General features: G+C 45.4%; 1 protein-coding gene across 6 annotated transcripts in view; it reads left to right on the top strand.

The window, feature by feature from the left end:
- The window catches only part of EML4 (EMAP like 4), a 227630-nt gene that overhangs the window by 79182 nt on the left and 121736 nt on the right, over positions 1-26712 (top strand). The window contains exon 1 of one of the 6 annotated variants that reach the window (XM_056568164.1): positions 24657-24945. The exons of the other annotated variants lie outside the window; for them this stretch is intronic. Coding sequence (XP_056424139.1) covers positions 24876-24945 — 70 coding nt within the window. The 5' untranslated portion in view covers positions 24657-24875. Of the gene's footprint in view, positions 1-24656; positions 24946-26712 lie in introns of those variants that run through there. 6 annotated transcript variants of the gene reach the window in all.

Here is a 26712-nt window from a genome sequence, read left to right as displayed (position 1 = left end):
CTGCTCGTAGTTTTTATCAGTTTTAAAGGACTTATCCAGTCTAAAAAAATGTATACCCTATCAGCTGGATAGGGGATAAGTGTCAGATCGCGCAGGGCCCGACTGCTTGGACCATCGCAATCTCTTGCCCGGTGCTATGACTTTCCGCTTGAATGAAGTGCTGGCCGACACGCCCCCTCCATGTATCTCTATGGGAGAGCCAAAGATACACGAACGCTGTATATACATACATACATTTTTTTTTGTTAGACTGTACTATTCCTTTAAAGGAGTAGTCCAGTATTGAAAAACGTATTTCAGATCGCGGGGGTCCGACCGCTGAGACCCAGTGCGATCTCCTGTACGGGGCCCCAGGTCTCCGCCCAGATAGCATGTGTCGACCACCGCACGAAGCGGTGGCAGACACCCCCTAAATACAGCGCTACGGGTAGAGCTGGAGATTGCAGAATGCAGCGCTCCGGCTCTCCCATAGAGTAGTATTGAGGGGGCGTTTTGGCTGCCGCTTCGTGTGGTGGTTGACACACCCCCTTCCCGCAGACTGACGGGGCCCCGTACGGGAGATCGCAGGGGTCCCAGCGGTCTGACCACCCCCCGATCTGAAACTAGGATAGGATACTTTTTCCAGTCCTGGAATACTCCTTTAATAGCCTTAGGTGCCATAATTCCAGCAGTTTATTTATCTCCTACTTTTTCGAAGTATATGGTTTTTACTATTTGGTTGACTATATTGTACTCCTGACTGAATTTCAGATGGGTGTGAACTTTCAAAATATATGGGTCTTATAGAGATTTATTTAAATGTTAGAGCTTGGGAAAATAGCCGTACTCCAGTCCCCCGCAACTCCCGTTTGGCTCCTTCTGATCCTACAATCTTCTGACTACCCACTTTCGAGGCGAACCCTCTGTACAGGACCTGCCCGCTCAGCCCATCATTAGCCATAGCCATGTGTCATCTTGGCCAGAGTCGGCAGGTCCTGCATCGTGTCTCAGCAGCAGAAAGAAGACAAAGGATCAGAATACTGAAAGGAGCTGAACCGGCGCTGGGGTGGACTGGGTATAGTATCTGCTCTTTTCATGTGAAGGACATACAGTAAATATAGATTTGCTCTGTGTACTTGGAAAGCCACCTCAGGTCTGCAGCACAAGGATAAGGAGTGGTCTGTTCTTAAGGAGGATGAGTTTAAGCCACCAACCTCTCTAAATCCTGCTGTTTGCCTTTTGTAATCTTGTCAATTCCTCTTTATGCTGCAGGCCATAAATACCGGTATGTCAGCCGTCTGGGGAGGGGATTAGGGGCCTGTATGGCAGTCGTCTTCACTAATAATTATTGTGCTCTTTGCCTTCTATTATTTTTTTTTTCCTATTGCATTCATTCATTTTTCAGTTTACTACGCTTGTTACTGTTGATGAATGCGTTTACTTGTTTTACTCCTAAATGGTTAATGTGGGATTAATTTAGACAAGATTTCATGGAAATCTCATTAAGGCAAATTAAGGATGCCCGTACGCTTTGCAGCCGAGCAGATAACCACACGCGGTTTAGCCCCGGGCTTCACCTGGTGTACGTGCAATGAAACCACCACGATCAGCTGCAGCCCATGTACTGTTCGGAGTGTAAGGCACCCTATGGATTTTCTGATGCAATTGCTTTATCAGCAGTTGTGGGAATTTGGGCCACGCACCAAAAGTTTCTGTGCCAAGTTTTATTGTGGGTTCTGCTTTGAATATCTCAATTGCGTGCTGTGGGAACAGTCCAGATGGATTTTAAGACATGCTACAGCACGTTATACCCTATGAGTATCCATCTTCATGTGTATTCACACACGGGGGATTTGTTGCAAAAAATTCTGTGGTTGTAAATTGTTTCTTTTCAGTGGGTTTGTTTTTTACAAAAATAACTTGAATTTCTTATGCCCTATTTGGATGAATAGTGCAGTTGTGGCTTTTTCGCAACGCCTCTTTTCAGTGCAAATGTACCATATTCTCCTCCGCTGCATAGAGTGCAGGGTCGGCATGCGCTCCATGCTTTCTGTATGGGCCCTCAAGAAATATGGTAAAGCTGTACCATTTTCAAACACTGGAGTACTCCTTTAATCTAAAGGGGTTACGCAAGATTATAACTTTTTCCACAGTATGTGGTTTTCTGACCCTACAGCACTGTTTCCCAAGCAGGGTGCCTCCTGCCTCCGGTGGCATTATTTTCCAGTTATTGCTTTTTTTTCTCTCTCCTTTCTTGCAGCGTAAATATTGCCATAATATTTTACAGCCTTATGGCCCCTGTTGTCATCTTGAATACGCATACTTTGTGCAGTTTTCTGCTGGTTATACCGGTCCCATGATCATCTGAAAACACTCTCTACAGGACATGCCAGCCCAGCCAATCACTAGCCAAAGCGGTGTCTCGTCTGGGCCAGAGTTGACAAGTCCTTCACTGTGCTTGCACGACCTGCCGATAAAAGATCGGGGTACTGAACTGGCACTGCTGTGGACTTTGGATAGTGTCTGTTCTGTACATGTGAAGTACATACAATAGATTGTTGAAGGAGCTGTCGCCTATCGAGTTTGCGTGCCTACGCTAGTGTTTTTCATAGTCGGCACTACACATTTAGGTTTCCGCCCCTTTTCTTAGTACCTGGGAACACCCCATGATGCACTCTGCTTTTATTTTATTACTTTAGGTTGTATGAATGTCATGGAGGAGGGTCCCATGTTCACTGCCCCCTCTTAGCCAGAACGGAGGACCACTGTTGTAGCACCTGCGGACAGTCTGTGAATTACATTGGCAGCTGTTCATTGAATGGCTGGCCAGAGAATGCTACATTCATCCCTTTTAAATCAAGGCTATAATTTTAGCTTCTGAGAAATTATGAGAAAATAGCCGTAAAATAACATTGTAATTGGTCCCATTGGGTTGATAAATCTACTGAAAAGAGTTTGATATTCCCTGTAAGTACAAATAGGAAATGGGTTATAGGCAAATGTAAATTATTCTGTTGGTTCCTAGCCTAGAAGTGTGGAGGACATGGTGACGTGTAAAGCTGGTCATATGAGATAGCTGTTGGTTAGAAGCGGTCTCTTGATCCCTCCGTATACCGTGCACGTTTGGCTTGACCGGGTGTTTATGTGGGTAAGCCGCTAGTAAATCCCAAACAAGTTTTTATTTTTTTTGTCTCGCACTGCTTAGTTAAAATCCAAAAACTTTTTATTAGAACATTTTAAAAACAAATTAAATTATGATGTGTTTCAATCCTATATAGTTCTTAATCATGACCTAAACATGTCTGCTATAGTCCAGTCTTGTTTAAATGGTCAGGTATGTGGCTGATAGGATCCACCCACCTAAGGGGAATATTGAAGAAAATAACGTTGAAAACCTGATCAGGATAAACAAATGCAAATTTAAAACTACATGAAAAAATAATTAAAAAAAAGAAATAAAAAAAATTCATACGATTTTAGAAAATTGAAAATGTTACACAGAATCAAGGGAGTTTTTAAGAAACAATAAATTAGATAAGAGTAGGAGTAGTCTAGTTTGACAGACTTGCCACCCAGTGTAAACATGACCAAAAGAAAGGGGTAAACCGCTGCCAAAGGCTTCTCTGATCACTCCGAAAACAAATGGATTGTGCAGTTGAAATCCACAATGCATGATCTACAATGCCCCCCAAAAAAATAATCTTTCAGGTTAGAGCGGGGAGACACTTGTCTAACGTATATGTGGGCCTTTTACATTGGCTGGCCATGCACATAGCCTTGTTGAACTGACCATGATCTCTCCTGGTCACCATATACACCTGTACGGTTGGATCGGCTGACAATTTAGTAAACAAAATTCCTCTGGCGGCATCTTATTTTCCCAAGGACAAATGGATTAGACATCTGCCATTGGGGGAGTCGGGAGGCCACTATTTATCTATTGTGTATGGCCATCTTTAGATAACTCTTTCAGCTCAGATAAGCAGTTACTATATGAGCAATCCTATCTAATTTATCAATCATTTATCTTCCTGTTGATCTCCTATGAATTCAGGCTGCTCGGTAAACAATCCTCAGTGTAGCTAAACAGGAAGCTGGGCTGCGGCTTTGGACTAATGTTTCACGGCTGTCACTGTTTAGCTTGGCTTTGATGCTCCTTTTTTTTAATGAGGGTATGTCCCAATATAAGCGACACTAGAGCCGATGATTCGTAATCTTACTACCTTTGTAGGTATGCAAAAACTCTTGACAGCTACTGACACCCACTCTCTGCGATGAAAGATGAACCGTTGCGAGCAGTGTCCTGCTGGTGTCACCAGAGCTCAAGGCCTGGCTAGCTGGCTAGTACCATCTAAGCTCTGATCAATGTGTAAAAATGATTATCCACCAAGATTTGTGCACAACATGGAAACAAATCGCTCATACCCAGCATTAGATGGGCTCAATACCCACAGTTCTATGCCAATACTGAAGCCAATCTGATGTGGTCAACCTGCAAAACGATTGTAGGAATCTGCCAAACAAATTCTCTTATATGGTATCGTAATGGATTGGGCCCATTTAGCTGCAGGATTGTTCCAATAATAAACAAATAGGACTGTTTAGTGTATTGAGTTGTAAAACTGAATTGCCTAAACCAGTCTTTTCCAGACAGAGTTTGTCTGAACCTTGCTTTTTCTTGGAACCTGTTTAGAGGTTCTTCAGAAGGTTGCATCAGCCGGTTATCAATTCTATAGTAGAGAGTTTGATCGCTGCTTTTAGCCTGATCTTAAAGGGGTACTATGCCCCTAGACATCTTATCCCCTATTCAAAGGATAGGGGATAAGATGTCTGATCGCAGGGGTCCCCCGTCATCTCTGCTGTGGCACCTGAGACATTCGGTGCGCGGAGCAAACTTTGCTCTGTGCCGGATGACTGACAATGCGAGGCGGAGGCTCGTGACATCACTGGCACACCCCACTCATGATGTCACAGCCAGGCCCCCTCAATGCAAGTCTATGAGAGGGGGTGTTCGTCACTCCCCATCCCATAGGCTTGCATTGAGGGGGCGTGTCCGTGACATCAAGAGAGGGGCGTGCACGTGAGGTCACGAGGCTTCGGCGCTGCATCTGACGCTCTAAATTGATGCCAGGTGCAGCAGGGAGATTGTGGGGGTCCCCAGCGGCAGGACCCCCGCGATCACACATCTTATACCCTGTCCTTTGGATAGAGGATAAGATGTCGAGTGGCAGAGTACCCCTTTAAAGTGCCCTTCTTTCTCTCTATTCCCGCCTTACACACGCTCACTCAGCGTGCACATATTCTGAATGGGGAGAAACCTTTGGCAATTAGCTCCTTAAGAAGGTCAAAGTCAAAACGTCAAATATCTGCACTTTGGTTAGCACCATACATGTTAGACGTGTCGACAGGACCAGTCAACCATTTAATGCTTATAGTCATCTATAGTTATCGGTTTGCAGATCCAATATTCCACATGCCCTTCATTTACACTCAGCTGAGGGTGCAGGTCTTCTCAACTGGGAAAGGGGAATAAACCTGTTTTAGACACCTCTGGCCCTGGGTTATGTCCGTTAAAAACAAAGGATCGGCAATGTTGAAATCCTTCTTTATCCCCCACATGATCATAGGAAACTACAGACATCACCATACACATCAGATGGTCAACTGGTTTTGCCATGATTGGTTGGTTCCTCCGGCCAATGCTTGGTGGTGGCAGTAAACCTTTCGAGGAGCATAGCTCTGTAGCAAACCAAAATGGTGTTCCTCTATTTAGAAGGTTTGGCGATCACTGATTTATACAGAGTGATATCCGTTGTGGGTAAAAAGTGTCAGTTCCTCTTTAATATCTACCTCTTTCTGTAAGTACAACCAAATTGTTTTCCTAGGCATACATGAAGGTAAAGTGATTCCAGTGCGGTTCTGGCAGCCCTTGGATGGCTGACCTGATAGGAAGACGCAGGAATCGTGCTCTTGAAGTCCTCAGGTCTTTGTAAATAGTGCGTTCCGTTCCAGCAGGTCATGTGAGGACAATGCAGTGTGCAGCTCCAGCCGAGTGTGCAGCTCTCACCTCCCTGCACTTGTCTGGGGTTCCTTCCTGCCTCTCTATGAAATGATTACTATCATTTCACATCTTCATGAAAACGCTCAAGACTTCTATAAATTCTCCCAGACCTCAGTGACATGCTGCTGCAAATAAGTTGGACGGGATTCTGCTGCTAGTTTTATAATGGTACTGTTTAATGATAACCTGCTCTCTGGTCTGATGACATCATCAGGAGATTAACCCTACAATGTCTTATCTACTGTTTATTTGCTGTTCATAAGTCTGCAGTTTGTCTATAGAGTTCTTAAAGTGTATCTGAACATTCATATATCTTCTGTCATAGAGACTAGGGATGTCCTGATACAATTTTTTTTAAGGACAGTACCAATACTTTTTTTTTTTTTTTTAAGTGCTCACCGGTATCGATTACCAATACTTCCCCCCCCCCCCCCCCTCAATGTCATGTGACAGCGGAGATGGCTCTTTGTAAAGCTTTAGGTAAAAATTCAAACATAAGGACCTTACTGACACTCAATTTGAAATCTCCAGTAGTTGGGCTTGAAATCCCCTTCTTTATTGGGTAGATGCCCCAAGTAGGTAGGTAGTGGAGCTCCAGTAGGTTGATAATACCCACCCCCCAATAGGTAGAAGCCCCCAATAAGTAGGTAGGTAAAAATTTAGAAGTAGAAGTCACCGCTAGGTAGGTATGGAATCTGCCCTTTCAGGTAAAAGCTCCCAGTAGGAAATCCCTCTATATACTTTACAGATTGACAGATCTAAAGTGTATGTCACTTAGTGTGAGGGGGAGAAGGGAGCGGTGTCCACCAGCTCTGGGAGAACTGCAAATTATTTGCATATCAGGAATAATGAAGATAACGGGCAAACGGCTGGACAGATCCGGGCTTGGTAGGCAGCATAGCATATTGATCAGCGTCACCCGCACTACCACCCAGTACCTCTGGTTATTGACCCTTTTCCTTTAAAACAAGTCAAAATAAGGCTCAGTAGTGAGTGTGGCCTCCATATGCCGTATGACCTCCCTACAACGCCTGGGCATGCTCCTGATGAGGCGGTCCATGGTCTCCTGAGGGCTGTCCTCCCTGTCCCGGACATTCTGGTACAATGTGACGTTGGTGAATGGAGCGAGACATGATGTCCCAGATGTGCTTAATCGGATTCAGGTCTGGGGAACGGGCGGCCAGTCCATAGCACCAATGCCTTCCTCTTCCAGGAACTGCTGACACACTCCAGCCACATGAGGTCTAGAATTGTCTTACATTAGGAGGAACCCAGAACCAACCGCACCAGAATATGGTCTCACAAGGGGTCTGAGAATCTCATCTTGATACCTAATGGTAGTCGGGCTTCCTCTAGCTACACTGACAGGCACAGCAAACCTTTTTGCCACAGCTCGCATTGATGTGCCATCCTGGTTGAGTAGCACTACCCGAGCCACTTGTGTGGGTTGTAGACTCTGTCTCATGCTACCACTAGAGTGAAAGCACCGCCAGCATTCAAAAGTGACCAAAACATCATCCAGGAAGCATAGGAACTGAGAAGTGGTCTGTGGTCATCACCTGCGCAACCACTCATTTATTGGGGTGTCTTGCTAATTGCCTATAATTTCCACCTGTTGTCTGTTCCATTTGCACAACAGCATGTGAAATTGATTATCAGTGTTGCTTCCTGAGTGGACAGTGTGATTTCACAGAAGTGTCATTGACTTGGAGTTACATGGTGTTGTTTAAGTGTCCCCTTTATTTTTTTGAGCAGTGTATAATGGCCAGAAATAGTACTGCTTTTCATGTACACACACAGGGCAGCTTATCCTGAAGTGTGGCCTGAAATGACAGGTACTCAGTATGGAGGGAGGTGCTGCTTATTGTTTCCTGCATTATGACTTAGCCAGGCCTGGATCTGTTGCTCAGAAGGATTTGTGTGCCCCATCCTTGAATGTTGAAAGCTCCTCAGCCTTTTCCTCCCTCCAGCGCACTAAGTTTACTTAGCAGAATATTTCACACCCTTTCTGTAGGGTCGGATTAGCGAGTCCTCAATGAAAGATTTTTCAAACCAGTTTAGACTGCTTATCACCGGAAAAAAAACACGAAAAGTTACAGTATTTTTCGTCATATAAGATGCTCCGGCATATAAGACGCACCCAATTTTATAGGATAATAATCTAGAAAATAAAGATTCTGAACCAAATACAATGTAAAGTATAGGACAGTGATCTTCAACCTGCAGACCTTCAGATGTTGCAAAACTACAACTCCCAGCATGCCCGGACAGCCGTTGGCTGTCCGGGCATGCTGGGAGTTGTAGTTTTGCAACATCTGGAGGTCCGCAGGTTGAAGACCACTGGATAGGAGGTAATACTCGCGTGTCCCTGCCGCTCCGAACCAGTCACCGCTGCCCTGGATGTCGCCCTCCATCGCTGTCGCCGCGTCCCCGTGGTGTCCCCGTCGCTCCGGAACGTCTCTGCTGCCCGGTATCCTCGCTCTCCGTCGCCGCCATGACGTCGCTACGCACGGCGCTCCTATTGGATGACGGGACGGCGTGCGCGATGACGTGATGACGACGAAGGAGAGCGCCGGCCATGCAGGGGATCCCGGCACAGAGCAGACACCGAGGAGGCAGGTAAGGTCCCTCCCGATGTCCTGTAAGCTGTTCGGGACACCGCGGCGGTCCCGAACAGCCCGGGTTAGCCGGGTTAGTGTTGTTTTCGCTTCAGACGTGGCGGTCAGCTTTGATCGCCGCGTCTGAAGGGTTAGTACAGGACATCCCCGCGATCGGTGATGTCCTGTATTAGCCGCGGGTCCCGGCCGTTGATGGCCGCAGGGACCGCCGCAATAGGGGTGTATTTGCCGTATAAGACGCACCAACTTTTCCCCCCCAGTTTTGGGGAAGAAAAAGTGCGTCTTATACGGCGAAAAATACGGTAACATTTATTTTAACCATAAAAAGGATCCAAGGATGGTCCTATTGCCATCAAAAAATCACACAGAGGGGAAAAAAGGTGTTTACTTGCTGCACAGAAACCACAATCTGAATCTGCTTCATGACTTACCAAAAAAAACGAATAAAAATATATAATCACTCTGCGAGTCAATAGCCAGAAAATAATGAAGAGGAGTACAAATATAATGACAACTCCTAACTTACGGAGGGACGGAGGTGACCTAGGAGGGATGATTGGCCTATAGAATGTAGGTGGCCTCTGCCTCACAGTAGCCCTAGTTTTCCCTCGCACTACACCTACTCCTAGGCGGCGTTTGTGCCCTGATATGGACGGCCCGCTCTGGAGCCTAGTCCTATACAGTGGTCCCTCAAGTTACAATATTAATTGGTTCCAGGACGACCATTGTATGGTAAAACCATTGTATGTTGAGACCATAACCATATGGAAACCTGGTAATTGGTTCTGAAGCCCCATAATGTCATCCAAAAATAGGAGAAAGTGAGGATTAAAGAAAAATAAGAAGATAACTAATATAGATAAAGCAAATCCTTACATATAAAAGTAAGAAAGATCTGCTGGGAGCTGTAAATCAAGGTCTATGTCAGTGTTTACCATCCAGGGTGCCTCCAGCTTTTGTAAAACTAGAACTTCCAGCATGCTGGGAGTTGTAGTTTTGCAACAGCTGGAGGCACTGTGGTTGGGAAAGACTGGTTAATATAGAGGACAGGAGCTTACATCCTTACTTGTGACCAAAGGAGCAGCGAACCCTGGCACAGGTAAATAGTGTAGTACCTACCTGTACTGTAGGGAGCGCTACCAGTCAGTCAGTGCATGCACTTCGGTAGTACAGGTGTAAATGTCCATTCTGATTGGTCAGTTCTTCCGGCCATTGACACGTTTCACAGATCTGAACTGTCTGTACATTATATGTTGAGTCTGGTTTCAAGTTACAATGGTCAAGAAAAGACTATTGTATGTTGAGGCCATTGTAAGTTGAGGGATCACTGTACTGTACCCTATGATAAGGGAAAAGAATAGGGAAGAAACTCACTATCTCACTGGGGTACCCTGAATACCTAATTGGATAGGGAGGGATAGCCGTACAATACTACGTTACTACCTATAGCCTCAAATAAATACAGCGGGTGGAGGCCCAGTCTTTTTAAAGATATTGGTACTAAAACAGATTCTTATAACAAAATCAGGTCATAAAACTAGCAAAAGAGAAGTATAGCTAATTTCTAAATGGACACACACAAGTAACCCAAAGAGGTCCTGCTTTGTATCCCTATAAGCGTTCACACGGAGTAATTCAAGGGGAATTTACTTGAGTTCTTCCTCTAGAAATAATAACATCTGCTTTGCCGTTGACTTCAATGTATTTTACTCTGCACTGTTCACACTACGTAAATTCCACTCACAGAATTCCGTTCCGCTAGAAGAAAGAACATGTTCATTCTTCTTGGGGAATACGCGAGCTGAAGTCCATTGAAGTCAATGGTAAAAAAAAATTCCGCTTGAAATCATTTCCGCACGAAATTTGCGCGGTAATTCCGTGCGAAATAAAATAATAAAAAGGGAAATTCCAATTGGTGGTTGTAGTCCAGCAAAAAAAATAAAAATAAAAAAGTTTCCTCCTATATTCCACTCAGAATTACACGCAATTTTCACGCGGGAAAAAAACGTAAATTCCGCAGCAGAATTTTTACACGAGATTCCTCTCCTATTCCTCAGTGTGAACACACGCTAAGGCTAGGTTCACACTACGGAATTTCCGCTTTAAAATTGCAGGCAGAAATTCCGCTTGCTAAAATGTCTAGTGTAGTGAATGGGTTTCCGTCCACAAATTCGCACTTCGGAATTTGTGAACGGAAAATCCGCTTGAAAATTTCCGCCTGAAGAATGGCGTTGCTCATTCTTCAGGCGGAAATACTCGCGGAACACATTGCAGTCTATTGGAGACTGCAGTGTCCGCGTGGTCCTAGCGCCGACTGATTGAGTGGGCGCTGGCCGTACTCAGAATCTCAGGGTGGAAATTTTCTGCCTGGAAATTCCTCAGTGTGAACGCACTCGAACTGCTGCATTGTATAGCAAGGCACCGGCGCAACACAGTGTCCTAGAGTGCAGTAGTGTGGCACGAGATACCCTCCCAAAAAGAACGATACACAAATCCTAAATAGTGCAGCTTAGACTGCTCCCTATATCGCCATCATAAAGTATAATAAAGAACAAAAGATGGCGGCAGATCTGTTATCACAGCGTGAAGGTGGCGGCAGAAGCCATATTTACAGAGCACGGGGTCTGCGCTCAGCCATGGGTGTCTTCATGTTTCGTCTGTAATCCTCTTTGCAGAAGATCTTGTTGGCCGAGTCCTATAGACTGAAGGGCGAGGGCGGCCTGAAATGCTGTGTACACAGACTTGTCTTAAACACACAGGCATTATTAATGGGCGGTGAATGTCTGTGTTTACTGAGTGTTACAGTCCATGGGAAAATAACACGAGGAGATCTCACTCCAGTGCGCCGTAAAGACGGTAACATGTCATACCTGTAGACAACAACGCATTGTACTCTGTTGCTCCATATACCTCCTATGGTCCTGATCAGTGTTGGGCGCGAATATTCTAACTGCGAATTTTTACTGCGAATATCGGCACTACGCGAATATTTAGAATATAGCGAAATATATTCGTTATGACGAATATTCTTTTTTTTTTCTTCTTCACAGTACAGTGACCCCCCCCCCCCCCCCGACCTACGATGGCCCCGACATACGATCATTTCAACATACAATGGCCTCTCAGAGGCAGCATCAACATACAATGCTTTTGTATGTCGGGGCCATCGCATAAACGGCTATCCGGCAGCACAGACTGCTTCAGCTGCCACCGGATAGCCGTTTACGGTGCCCCGTGTGGTCTGCTGACGATCACTTACCTGTCCTCGGGGCTCCGGCGCGTCCTCTTTTGGATCCCCTGCATCGTCGGCGCTCTCCATCGTCGTCATCACGTCGCTGTGCACGACGTCCCGTCATCCAATAGGAGCGGCGTGCGTAGCTACGTGATGGCGGCGACGGAGAGCGATGATGCCGGGGAAGCAGAGGCCTTGCCGGAGCGTTGGGGACACCTCGGGGATGCGGCGACAGCGATGGAGGGCGACATCCCGGGCAGCGGTGACGAGCGGCGACGGTCCGGAGCGGCGGGGACACGTGTGTACAACTTTCTCTACCAGTGGTCTTCAACCTGCGGACCTCCAGATGTTGCAAAACTACAACTCCCAGCATGCCCGGACAGCCGTTGGCTGTCCGGGCATGCTGGGTGTTGTAGTTTTGCAACATCTGGAGGTCCGCAGGTTGTAGACCACTGTCCTATACTTTACATTGCACGGATCCCTCAACATACGATGGTTTCAACAAAGGATGGTCCATTTGGAACGGATTACCAATGTATGTTGAGGGACCACTGTACACGTCACAATGATGAGTACTGTGTGTAAATAAAAAGTGATCATCCCTCCCTGCTTCCAGCTTGTGGTCCAAAAGAAGGCGCCAATATTCGGTGTGGAAGGCGAATATTTCGTATATGCGAATATTTGCACCGATCCCTCCCTCCTTTTAGCTTGTGGGCCAATGATAAGGATGCAAATACAGTTGTCAGAGGTTAGCAATATCCCTAGCAACCAACAGGGAAGTAGTTAGTTGAAAGATATAATTTCGCATGCGCATTTTGCGAATTTCATTACGAATTTCGCATGGGAAAAAGTGTACAAATATACAAAATTCGCGAACATAGGATGAATATATTGCAAATTCGAATATGGCCTATTCCGCTTATCACTAGTCCTGAGGAAGGTGGTATACAGCGCCAAAATAGTGTATGTCAGATAGCCATTACATTTGTTCAACCAGTGTCCACTGGATCCCTGTTTTCATCATCTGCAATTATTCTAGTGGTCGGAATCCTACAGATTAGAAGAGTGTTTCCCAACCAGGGTGCCTCCAGCTGTTGCAAAACTACAACTCCCAGCATGACCGGCTGTCCGGTCATGCTGGGAGTTGTAGTTTTGCAACAGCAGGAGGCACCCTGGTTGGGAAACACTGGATTAGACACTGATCAGATTGATAACAGGAGAAAGAAGAATTTTTGTCAAGAAAGAAAGTTCCGTATATTTACTTGTACTATTGATCTATCCAAAGTTTCTTTGAATTATGGGGCCTTTTTTAAGGATCTATAGTAATCTATCAAGAATGTCATTAAAGTCAGGGCCGCGTACACCAGACTGCTTCTTTGCAAGGGTTTATTGGCTGAATTTATCTCCCTGCCTTTACCTTAGTGGGGTTAAAGGGGTTAAGTGACCATTTTCACACACTTAAAGGGGTACTCCGGTGGAAGGTGGAATTTTTTTTTAAAATGAACTGGTGCCAGAAAGTTAAACAGATTTGTAAATGACTTCTATTTAAAAATCTTAATACTTTTAGTACTTTTTAGCAGCTGTATGCTACAGAGGAAAATCTTTACTTTTTGAATTTCTTTTTTGTGTTGTCCACAGTGCTCTCTGCTGACACCTCTGTCCGTGTCAGGAACTGTCCAGAGCAGCATAGGTTTGCTATAAGGATTTTCTCCTTCTCTGGACAGTTCCTGATACGGGCATCAGGTGTCAGCAGAGAGCACTGTGGACAAGACAAAAAAGAAATTAAAAAAATAAAGATTTTCCTCTGTAGCATACAGCTGCTAAAAAGTACTGAAAGGATGAAGATTTTTTAATAGAAGTACTTTACAAATCTGTTTAACTTTCTGGCACCAGTTCATTAAAAAAAAAAAATTTAAAGAAAATATAAAAGAAAATTTCCACCGGAGTACCCCTTTAAGCCCTATTTACAGGAAAGGGGATAAGTGTCTGATTGCGGGGGTCGATCTCCTGTACAGTACCCTGGCTTCTTAGCCATCCTCAGCGCACTTTAGCCCCCATTTTACTGGGCGGGAGGAAGTGATGGCCCGCTCAGGTGGGACATCATTCTGGCCAGTGATTGGCTGAGCGGGCTATCCCTTACTCTCGTTCAGGAAGGTGGGGGCGGAGCACTGGTAAGTAGCCTGGGCCCCATACTGGAGATTGTTGGGGTTGGACAGGGGATAAGTGTCTGATAAGTTCAGTTTACCAGAGTGCTCCTTTAAAGGGGTACTCCACTGAGAAACCTTTTCTTTTAAATCAACTGTTGGCAGAAAGTTAAACAGATTTGTAAATGACTTCTATTTAAAAAAAAAAAAAAATCCCAATCCTTTCAGTACTTATCAGCTGCTGTATCAACCACAGGAAGTTCTTTTTCTTTTTTAATTTTCTTTCTGCCTGACCACGAGTGCTCTCTGCTGACACCTCTGTCTAGAACAGGAGAGGTTTGCTATGGGGATTTGCTCCTACACAGTTCCTAAAATGGACAGAGATGTCAGCAGAGAGCACTGTGGTCAGGCAGAAAGGAAATTAAAAAAGAAAAGCACTTTCTGTGGATTATACAGCAGCTAATAAGTAGTGGAAGGATTGGGGTTATTATTTTTTTTTTAATAGAAGTAATCTACAAATCTGTTTAACTTTCTGGCAACAGTTGATTTAAAAGAAAATGTTTTTCAGTGGAGTACCCCTTTAAAGGAGCACTCTGGTAAATTGAACTTATCAGACACTTATCCCCTGTCCACAGGATGGGACCCCAGCAATCTTCAGTATGGGGCCCAGGCTACTTACCAGTCCTTTCTGGCACCAGTTGATTTAAAAGGAAATATTTTCCAGTGGAGTACCCCTTTAATGGTCAAGAGAGTGTTTTTGTTTTTGCAGCCTTTAAATGTTTTCTCTGCTTTCTGCGAGACTTGCAGGACCGGCAGCGCTCATCCCCGCGGGCTGTTTATCTTCACGTCTCTCATTCCCAGGAGGATTGGTGAGATGATGGGCAGGGCCAGATTTTAATCATTATTAAGAGAAGACAAAAAAAACACGAAACGTGTTGCATTTCTTTCACTTCATTTGAGAATTGTTGTCAAAGGAGAAGAGCGCGGTGCTGCCAAGACTGCGTGGTCCGCTCGCTGCCAGGGTGCCTCTTAAAACGTACAATATCTCCTTGGCAGTCGTTTTTCTAAGAAAATAATGGTGTGAATTATATGGAAAATTGCCTGGACCCCGGGGGCAGAGCCGAGGAGGTATTATATAACTAGTGTGTGCATCTCGTCTGACAGGAGATTCCATTCTATTCATAGCTGGCGAATCTTCTTACAAGCATGTACACAAATAATTTCTTGGGTTCAGGGTGAACGTCCTGCGTTTTTAAAGGTTCTGGACCCTTTTTTTTTTTCACATTTTTTATTTTTTTTTATTTTAATTTTTATCCCCTGCGCGCGGGCTAGACAGAGGTTGTGCTATTGGAAGCACTTTGTGGCTTTGCGTCTTGGGTTCATTAAGGGGGTATTCTAGTGAAATTTTTTTTTTTTTTTCCATATCAACTGGCTTCAGAAAGTTAAACAGATTTGTAAATTACTTCTATTAAAAAAATCTTAATCCTTCCAGTACTTACCAGCTGCTGAAGTTAAGTTGTTCTTTTCTGTCTGACCACAGTGCTCTCTGCTGACACCTCTGTCCATGTCAGGCAGGAACTGTCTAGAATAGGAGCAAATCCCCGTTGCAAACCTCTCCTGCTCTGGACTGTTCCTGAGACAGAAAGACAGGTGTCAGCAGAGAGCAATGTGGTCAGACAGAAAAGAACAACTCAAATTCAGCAGCTGATAAGTACTGGAAGGATTAAGATTTTTTTAATTAAAAGTAATTTACAAATCTGTTTAACTACTGTATTTTTTAAGTACTGGAAGGATTAAGATTTTTTTTTATTAGAAGTAATTTACAAATCTGTTTAACTACCGTATTTTTCGCCCTATAGGACGCACCGGCATATAAGACTCACCCAATTTTAAAGGTGCAAAATGTAGAAAAAAAAGATTCTGCACCCAACAGTGATCTTCAACCTGCGGACCTACAGATGTTGCAAAACTACAACTCCCAGCCGTTGGCTGTCCGGGCATGCTGGGAGTTATAGTTTTGCAACATCTGGAGGTCCGCAGGTTGAAGACCACTGGATAGGAGGTAGTACTCGCGTGTCCCCGCCGCTCCGTACCCGTCACAGATTCCCTGGATGTCGCTCCATCGCCTTCGCTGTGTCCCCGACGATCCATACGTCTTCTTCCCCGCGGCCGTCCCGAACAGCCCAACTTTCGCTTCAGACGCGGCGGTCAGCTTTGATCGCCGCGTCTGAAGGGTTAATACAGGGCATCACCGCGATCGGTGATGTCCTGTATTAGCCGCAGGTCCCGGCCGATGATGGCCGCAGGGACCGACCCGATAGTGGTGTATTCGCCGTATAAGACGCACCGACTTTTCCCTCCCAGTTTTGGGGAAGAAAAGTGCGTCTTACACAGCGAAAAATACGGTATTTGGAGCCAGTTGATATGAAAAAAAAAGTTTTTTTACTGGAATACCCCTTTTTTAACACTATCATAACATGGGTAAGGGGGAGGGGGTTACTTTAGAAATGGTAACTAGTTGCACTCTGGTCTGGAGCAGGGTTTCCCAACCCAATAAGCAACATGACTCGTTTCAGGTCATGTGACCCTTCATCAGATGCAACTGATGAAGGGTCACATGACCTAAAACGCGTCATGTTGCTTATCCAGGAGGTTTTAACTTTTGTGATTTGAGACGTTTCCATGTCGAAGTTTTATCCTGGAATACAATAAAGGTGAAGTTTATCATACCGCTGGCTTTTACACTTTTCTTCTAATTTACAAATCTGACATCGTTCCTCTGTTGTTCCCCTGGTAATGTATAAATAAACAACTTGGAGACCTCATTCAGTGGGGTGCCCCCTTATGCTGTATGGCCATTGTCAGCCCTGATTGGACAGTGGAATGATACATACAGAATGGTAACGCCCAGTTATCAATTTAGTCATACATTTCCAGGAGGAATAACGGAGGAATAGTGCAATGCAGAATTTTAAGAAGGTGCCCTAGCATTGTTATGCTTTTTTCTTTCTTGGAATACAAGTATTTATAGCTGTCACGTCTTCTTCTGAACATCCACATGCCATTTATATGTTGCGACACGCTCTGCGTTCTTGTGAATATTTATTTTACTTTTTTTTTTCCTCCAAACTTCAAAAGCATACGCTGGTAAAAGGCTTCCCAAAAAAGTCATCCTCAGATGTGTATGAATGACTGTGTCCTTTTTAACTCCCGCTGTGATTGTTGCACAGTTCCCCCCCCCCCCCAATGTCTTGGACCTTGTATATGAGGGAAAGGTGCAAATGTTATAGTTTTGGCTAGGGCTGGGCGGTATACCGGTTCATACTGTAACCAAAATTTTTGTCCTGCACAATATGAATTTTCCCCCATACCGCAATACCGGTTCGGCCCCTCCCCCTCGGGAATGAATGACTGATAGCCCAGCGCTGCGCTGTTCCCACATCAGGGAACTAATTATATGTAACCCGTTTGCGCTGTTCTTGTTCTCCCCCCAATTATCAGCCCAGCGCTGCGCTGTCCCCATCAGGGTAAATACTCACATATCACCCGCAAGCTCTGCCCTCCTCGTCCTCCTTTTTGTTGCAGGCCGCTGGAAATCTATACTGTACGCTGTATCCCTATGCCCGGACTGCAAAAGATAAACAAAATAAACTTTAACTCGCCTCCCATTGGTCCTGTACCGGCCTCACCTGCTTCCTGGGGACGGGAACGTCGGACAGCCGTCAGCGTATCACCGGCCGCAGTGATGTTCTGCGTTGGCCAGTGATAGGTTGAGCCCACTGTCATGTAAGAAGCCGGCTGGCTAATTACATGACAGTGGGCTCAGCCTATCGCCGGCCGAGGCGAAGATAGGCTGACGGCTCTCCGACGTTCCCGTCCCCAGGAAGAGCGTAAGGCCGTTGTAGAAATGTGCGTTAAAGTTTTTGTTTACTTTTTGTAGCCCGGGAATAAGGGATACAGCGTACAGTATAGAGTGTCAGTGTCGGCTGCCCGCAACAAACAGGAGGACAAGGAGGGCAGCGCTTGCGGGTGATATGTGAGTATTTACCCCGACGGGGGCAGCACAGCGGTGGGCTGATAATTAATTTGAGGTTGGGGGGGGGGTGGGGTGGATAGGGTGGAAATACAGTTATATACCGTGGTTGAACCGCCATAAGTTACAAAATAACCATGATGCACATATTTGGTCATACCGCCCAGCCCTAGTTTTGGCATACGCTGTAACCACCGCTGTATGAGTACTACTGGTTGTCACAAATTATTTTAGTTGTATAAAACTTGACACAGAAGAAAGTTTTGCAGGGGTCTCTGTGGTCAAATTCCCTGTGGATCAGACATGTATCCCCCTTTTTCTGCGGATAGAGGGTAAGTTTTAAAGGACTGCAGTCCATCATGGGGTTAATATGGGGGTTATCCACCATAAGGTGATTTTAGTATGTACCTGGCAGACAGTAATGGACATGCTTAGGAAGGATCTGCGCTTGTCTTGGGGCTAAATGGGTATGTTGTGAGATTACCATAACACTGTGGCTAGCTGTTTATAAAATGGGTATTTCCTGTTGGATTTCATTCTCAAACTACACATCCCATAGTTCTTTTTTTGTAAGTGTGAGGTCACTTTCCTCCCTCCCACACATCAGCCACCCCACCCATTAAAACACAAATGAGCTGTATTCCATTCAAAAGACCAGTGTTTTCTAACCAGGGTTCCCCCAGCTGTTGCACAACTACAACTCCTTGCATGCCACTGGCTGGAGATATTTCCATAAAGCTAGGTACACGTTTTTTTTGTTTTTTTTTATGTAAAAAAAATTAATAAATAAATAAAAAAAGAGTTTTGTGTTGTCGCATCCAGATTGCTCTGTACATTCACCGCAAATTGCTTCGAAGGGGTGAAAATCCTGCTATATTTCCAGTCCACCCCGTCATGAGTTTCTAAGAGGCTTCGCTTGTATATGGCGTCCCTGTAATGCTATAGTTGTAACACGTTTGCAGCAGCGAGCAATGTTTTTCCTTATGAGATCTGGAGCCCACTGTTGTTATTGGCGTATAGAGGGGGCCTGGTGGCAGTTTTTTTTTTTTTTTTGGGTGGGGGGGGGGGATGGTGTTGGCTTTTGGCCTTCTGTTCATACATGAGATGCGTATCCACAGCACTGACCTGAAGCGGTATTTGGGAATGTACAAATAATGCCGTATATAACCTCCAATTGCTCAGGGATTGTTTTGACATCTAACTGGATTCCTGCTGCCAGCTGGTCGTAAAATAAAAAAAAAGCGAGATACCAAACAGAGAACACATGGAGGCTTCATCCAGCATCAGACTACATGCGGACGATTATACCGCTCAGTGTTTCCCAACCAGGGTGCCTCCAGCTGTTGCAAAACTACAACTCCCAGCATGCCCGGACAGCCAACGGCTGTCCGGGCATGCTGGAAGTTGTAGTTTTGAAACAGCTGGAGGGCCACAGTTTGGAGAACACAGTTGTAAATTCATAAAGTTAAGCCCTTGAGTCCTTTTGTCAAGTAAAAAAATTATTTCACCTATGAGAATGCAATTCCAGCTCCCAAAGGGGTTGTCGCCCAGCTTTCCCGGAGTCCTGAATAGCAGCCAAATAAGGAAAAGTAGGAGACGAGACACAGACTGTTTGTTTTAGCGACTGCCACCACCCCAACATAGCTTAAATTTTATTATTGAATATTCATTCATAGACCAAAAGGTATTGTAACCTGATCCCCATCACCACCCTAGATTAAAGGGGGTAGTCCAGTGATTCAAATTCTCTGTTTAAATTAAATTAAAGGGCTATTCCAGTAAAAGAAAAAAAAAAAAGAAATCAACTGGCTCCAGAAAGTTAACCAGATTTGTAAATTACTTCTAAAAAAAAAATAAAATAAAAAAATCTTAATCCTTCCAGGACTTATCAGCTTCTGAAGTTGAATTACTTTGTCTGACCACAGTGCTCTCTGCTGACACCTGTCTGTCTCTGGAACTGTCCAGAGCAGGAGAGGTTTGCTATGGGTATTTGTTCCTACTCTGGACAGTTCCTAATACAGAGGTGTCAGCAGAGAGCACTGTGGTCAGACAAAAAAGAACTACACAACTTCCTCTGGAGCATACAGCATCTGATAAGTACCAGAAGGCTTAAAGGGGTTATCCAGGAAAAAAACTTTTTTATATATATCAACTGGCTCCAGAAAGTTAAACCGATTTTGTAAATTACTTCTATTAAAAAATCTTAATCCTTTCAGTACTTATGAGCTTCTGAAGTTAAGGTTGCTCTTTTCTAAGTGCTCTCTGATGACACCTACTCTGGACAGTTCCTGATATAGACAGAGGTGTCAGTAGAGATCACTTGTGGTCAGACAGAAAAGAACAACTCAGCTGCTGATAAGTACTGGAAGGATTAAGACTTTTAATAGAAGTAATTTACAAATCAGTTGAACTTTCTGGAGCCAGTTGATTGAAGAAAAAATATATACTTTTTTCTTTTTTTTTACTGGAATACCTCTTTAAATAAAAAATAAAAAAAGTAGAGAGGCACAAAGTTAAGTGGGTAACTCAGTGTCTTCAGGGGGATATGTCTTCGATCATATATCTACCTAGAAGCCCTAATCCTGAGTCGGTGGATCATACAGGCCGTTTCTCCCTGCAAGGAAATGATTTGCGGCCTGGAGATCTGCTAAGCCGCTGCCGCTCTCCTATTTTGAAAATATGATATTTTACATATTTGCAACCAAGGCAAAAATGGAAGAACTCTTAATCCCGACATGTTTTACAAGGAGCTGTCCTGCAAATTATCTGAGCGGAGATGTCTTGTGAGGGTGGGAATTAAAGTGCCTGAAAGTTATACAGATTTGTAAATTACTTCTATTAAAAAAATCCCAATCCTTCCAGTACTTATCAGCTGCTGTTATGATCCACAGGAAGTTCTTTTCTTTTTGAACTTCCTTTCTGTCTGACCACAGTGCTCCCTGCTGACACCCTTTTAGGCACTGTCCAGAGTAGGAGAAAATCCCCAGAGAAAACTTCTCCTGCTCTGGACAGTTCCTAAAATGGACAGAGGTGTCATCAGAGAGCACTGTGGTCAGACAGAAAGGAAATTCAAAAAGTAAATAACTTCCTATGGATCATAACAGCTGATATGTCCTGAATTGTTTCCATTAGGGATCGACCGATAGCGATACCGATACTCTGTGGAGGTTAGGGCCGATAACTTATACCGATATTCCGGTATAAGTTATCGGCTATTTATCCCCTGTTCCCGGGGTCCACTGTCCCCGCTACTTCTGGCTCCGCCGGCGTCCTCTTGAGCTGTCACTGTGCGCACTGTCCGGCGGCGTCCTCCTGAGCTGTCACTGTGCGCACTGTCCGGCGGCGTCCTCCTGAGCTGTCACTGTCCGGCAGCGTCCTCTTGAGCTGTCACTGTGCGCACTGTCCGGCGGCGTCCTCTTGAGCTGTCACTGTGCGCACTGTCCGGCGGCGTCCTTTTGAGCTGTCACTGTGCGCACTGTCTGGCGGCGTCCTCCTGAGCTGTTACTGTGCGCACTGTCCGGCGGCGTCCTCCTGAGCTGTCACTGTCCGGCGGCGTCCTCCTGAGCTGTCACTGTCCGGCGGCGTCCTCTTGAGCTGTCACTGTGCGCACTGTCCGGCGGCGTCCTCCTGAGCTGTCACTGTGCGCACTGTCTGGCGGCGTCCTCCTGAGCTGTCACTGTGCGCACTGTCCGGCGGCGTCCTCCTGAGCTGTCACTGTGCGCACTGTCCGGCGGCGTCCTCCTGAGCTGTCACTGTGCGCACTGTCCGGCGGCGTCCTCCTGAGCTGTCACTGTGCGCACTGTCCGGCGGCGTCCTCTTGAGCTGTCACTGTCCGGCGGCGTCCTCCTCTTGAGCTGTCACTGTGCGCACTGTCCGGCGGCATCCTCCTGCGCAGTGCACAGCTTAACACAGGACGCCGCAGGAGCCAGAAGTAGCCCATGCCCCGGGAACAGGTAATTATAAAACCGGGAATGGGGGAGGCAATGGGGCAGCGGCGGTGGTGGTCTCGGGCCGGCGCGGTGGTGGGGGGTGCTGGGCTTAGCGGGGCGGTGCAGGGGGAGGGGCATTATCGGATTATCGTCAAGGTAATTGCCGATTACGTCCAAAATCGATAATATCGGCCAAACCGATAATCTGTTGATCCCTAGTTTCCATATTGGTGCAAAAAATCCTAAATCTACCATTTTTATTTATTTATTTATTTATTTATTTATTTTTTTGTGCGATCGTAATCTAGTGATCTGGAATCAGTGGTTTGATGTTATCCACTCTTCTAGGTCAGTGTTTCCCAACCAAGGGGCCTCCAGCTGCTGTAAAACTACACCTCCCAGCATGCCCGGACAGCCAACGGCTGTCCGAGCATGCTGGAAGTGGTAGTTTTGCAGCAGCTGCAGGCACCCTGGTTGAGAAACGCTGCACTAGATGTACTACATATCCCAGCATGCTCATTTCAGTGCTAGTTTAGATGGATCACAAGCTTTTCATGCCCCTGGGCTGACATGTGTTCTACTTTTTAAAAAGTCCTGTCCCTTTAAGCCTCTAGCTTCTACTACCATACATTGGCAGCAAATGCGAAAGTGACACCTCCATAAGGCTTAACACATCAATATTTAATATGAGAAAATATTTCTCTAATATGTGTGTATTTTTAACGGTAATATAAACTGTATATGGATTTATCTTTTTAATCAAATTGTTGCATATAGATGTAGCAGAGCTGAGTGAGCTATTTGGCTATTTTATTTATTTATTTTTACTTTATTTTCCTGTATTCTGCCTTTTTAGTCTTCTAAAGTGATGTCCCGATAATTTAAATAAAGTGCTATATTTTTTTGTCATGTGACAGCAGAGGTGGCTGCAGAACTTTTCTATTGTTTCCCCCCCCAAAAAAAATCATGCACAAAAGTGCAGGGGGAAAAAAACAGCTCCATAAGACTTTTTTGAAGCCTTAGGGAAAAGATGAACACGAGTCCCTCGTTGACATTCATGATTAAAATATGTCACCAGTAGTGTAGTTAGGCTGGGTTCCCATTACGTTTTCCCCCAAAAACGGGAGCGCATACGACAGGGGAGAGCTAAACACTTGCTTGTATGTAATTAATCTCAATGAGCCGACCGGTCGGCTAATTTTTGCCCCGTATGCGCTTTTCCCCCGCACCTAAAACCGTGGTCGACCATGGTTTTAGGTCCGGTTGTAAAAGCGCAGAAAATGTCCCAGATGTGCTTAATCGGATTCACGTCTGGGGAACAGGCAGGAAAGTCCATAGCATCAATGCTCCAGCCACATGAGGTCTATCATTGTCTTGCATTAGGAGGAACCCAAGGCCAACCGCACCAGCATATGGTCTCACAAGGGGTCTGAGGATCTCATCTCGGTACCTTATGGCAGTCAGGCTACCTCTGGCAAGCACATGGAGTGCTGTGCAGCCCCCCAAAGAAATGCCACCCCACACCATTAATAACCCACCGACAAACCGGTCATGCCAAAGGATGTTGCAGGCAGCAGAACATTCTCCACGGCGTCTCCAGACTCCAGCTCAGTGTGAACCTGCTTTCATCTGTGTAGAGCACAGGGCACCAGTGGTGAATTTGCCAATCTTGGTGTTCTCTGGCAAATGCCAAACGTCCTGCACGGTGTTGGGCTGTAAGCACAACCCCCCACCTGTGGACGTTGGGCCCTCATACCGCTCTCATGGAGTCTGTTTCTGACCGTTTGAGTGGACACATGCACATTTGTGGCCTGATGGAGGTCATTTTGCAGGGCTCTGCCTTGCACAAAGGCGGAGGTAGCGGTCCTGCTGCTGGGTTGTTGCCTTCCTACGGCCTCCTCCACATCTCCTGATGTACTGGCCTGTCTCCTGGTAGCGCCTCCATGCTCTGGACACTACGCTGACAGACACAGCAAAACCTTCTTGCCACAGCTCGCATTGATGTGCCATCCTGGATGAGCTGCACTACCTGAGCCACTTGTGTGGGTTGCAGACTCCGTCTCATGCTACCACTAGAGTGAAAACACCGCCAGCATTCAAAAGTGACCAAAAAATCAGCCAGGAAGCATAGGAACCGAGAAGTGGTCTGTGGTCACCACCTGCAGAACCACTCCTTTATTGGGGGGTGTCTTGCTAATTGCCTATAATTTCCACCTGTTGTCTGTTCCATTTGCACAACAGCATGTGAAATTGTTTGTCAATCAGTGTTGTTCCTGAGTGGACAGTGTGATTTCACAGACGTGTCATTGACTTGGAGTTACATTGTGTTGTTTGTGTTCCCTTTTATTTTCTGAGCAGTGTGTGTGTATAAAAATAAATATATATATATATATATAATGTATTTAATTTTTTTCACTTACTAATGCAAGGGCACAGAGTCCTGCCCTGTACAGATGGCAGTCACTGGGGGGGGGGGGGTGTTATATTTTTCAAGTGTTTTCATGTAAGTGATAGGCGGTGTAGTAAGGGAAAGGCATCTGCATGTCAGGATGACTGTGTGCCTGGACTCCTGACATTTGACTCTCATTACTAGCACCAAAGTGAGATTTGACTGTCTCCTCCCCATCCAGCCTCTTGCTCTCTTTCGCCTGAGCCGGAGCACAGAGGAAACGGGTAGGGCAGCAGTGTCTTGTGGAGCCTTTCTCTTTGTGCCAATACAGAAGTGCTTTGTGGTAGGCCATCTGGGCCGAGAGGATTTCCTCACAATTCAAAGTATGACGTCTGTCGCAGCGCGCTGGGATTTGCTGTGAAGCTCTGGAGGGATTGCGAGGAAACGTTGACAAATTTCGACTTTAGCAACGTGTGAAATAGGTGCCAGGATGGAAGCCAGCCTGCCTGACCTCACGCCTGCGGGCTTTTCCTCCACGCTCGGGAACAACCTAAGCAATGGTAACTTTTTTACTTCTTTTAACACGGTTAGACGTAGCAGAGCCGGCTCTGTCATTTTGCAGTGCTGCGTAAACACGCACATTGCCAAGTGACAAACTCCTCTCTGCTGTGCCTGTACATATAACTTTATTCTCTGTGTCGTAAAATTCCTAGAAACTCTCTTCCTTGTAGGATTAACCATGAATAATAGTTATTACCGCCAGAAATTGCGCAGACCCCATATACTGACAGAGCTGGAATGTGCTGCCTAATCAGAAAGGGACTCGGGTATGTGCGAGGGGTTGGGGGGGGGGGGTGCAGGTTGGTGCAGCAGAGTGAGTTTTTTTTGCATACGCACTACACATTCAGTTGATTTAGACCAGTGTTTCCCCAACCAGTCTGCCTCCAGCTGTTGCAAAACGACAACTTTTGGCTGTCTGGGCACGCTGGGAGTTGTAGTTTTTACACTGGAGGCATACTGGTAACCTAGGCTCTGAATGAGTGTTTCCCAATCAGTGGGCCTCCAGCTGTTGCAAAACAACTCCCAGAATGCCCGGTCAACTAACAGCTGTCGAGCATGCTGGGAATTGTAGTTTTGCAACAGTTGAAGGTCCATTGGCACTAGGTTTCGAGCGGGTCTCCAGCATACCCGATAGCTGTTCGCTGTCCAGACATGCTTGGAGCTGTAGTTTTGCAACAGCTGGAGGCACCCTGGAGACTTAGTGTTTCCCAAGCAAACTGAGGACCTCCAACTGTTGCAAAAATACAATTCCCAGCATACGGGCATGCTGGGAGTTGTAGTTTTGCCCAGCTGGAGGCACACTGGGGACCTAGGGTCCAGGGAGCTTTTCATCTGTCCCCTTTTTTTTTTTCTCGTTTCGGTACCGTTCTTGCAGACTGTAAACGGATTAAAAATGGCTTTAAAAAATCCCATTCATGTCAATGGTATTTTTTTACAATCCGTTTACATCCGTTTGTACCAGTCTACCCTCATTTTCGTATTTTTTTTGACGGCAGAAAAAACGGCACATTCAGTATTTTTTCTTCCGTGAAAAAAAACGGAAGAAAAATGGATACAGTAAATTTAACATTGAAGTCTATGGAAAACTGATGAGCCTTTAATGTCATCCGTTTGCATCCATTTTTCCAGTCCGTTTTTTTTTTTATCCGTTTTTTTTCTTCTGAGCATGCTCAGAACAAAAAAAAATATATATATTTTTTTTTTAATTGAACAATAACTGGCCCAAATGGATACAAACGGATAACATCCGTTTGCATCCATTATTGTTTTTTTTTTTTTTAAAGTCCGTTTTTTATTTTTGACGGGAGAAGATCGGGATGGGTCTAGACGGCCATGTGAACGCAGCCTGAAGGAGTGTTTCTGCACCAAACTGTAAATCTACAACTGTTCGGCAATGCTAAGAGTTGTAGTTTCGCAACAGCTGGAGGTTCACAATCTGGAGACCACAGATTTAGACCCTGTTTACAGAGACTGGCTCTTGCATCAGGTGTTCTATATATGAAGTATGACACATAGGACTGCGGTTCCATGCATTAAGAGGGGATCTATATTTAGAAGAACTTTCTCTGTACGTGTCGGAGAAACCATGTGAGCCGCGTGTAGCAGATACGTACAAATACAGGTGCAGTGCCGTATATTACTACTGTTAAGGGGTTTCTCATCTTTGGACTTATGGATGGGGTTATCCAGAATTAGAAAAACATAGCTGCATTCTTTCAGAAACAGTGCCACACCGGTCTTAAAGGGGTTATCCAGGAAAAACTTTT

The sequence above is a fragment of the Hyla sarda genome, chromosome 3, assembly GCF_029499605.1.
Source record: "Hyla sarda isolate aHylSar1 chromosome 3, aHylSar1.hap1, whole genome shotgun sequence".
In the NCBI taxonomy this organism is placed as follows: domain Eukaryota; kingdom Metazoa; phylum Chordata; class Amphibia; order Anura; family Hylidae; genus Hyla; species Hyla sarda.
The sequence above is the reverse complement of the archived record's forward strand: the minus strand, read 5'-3'. Positions and strand labels throughout refer to the sequence as shown.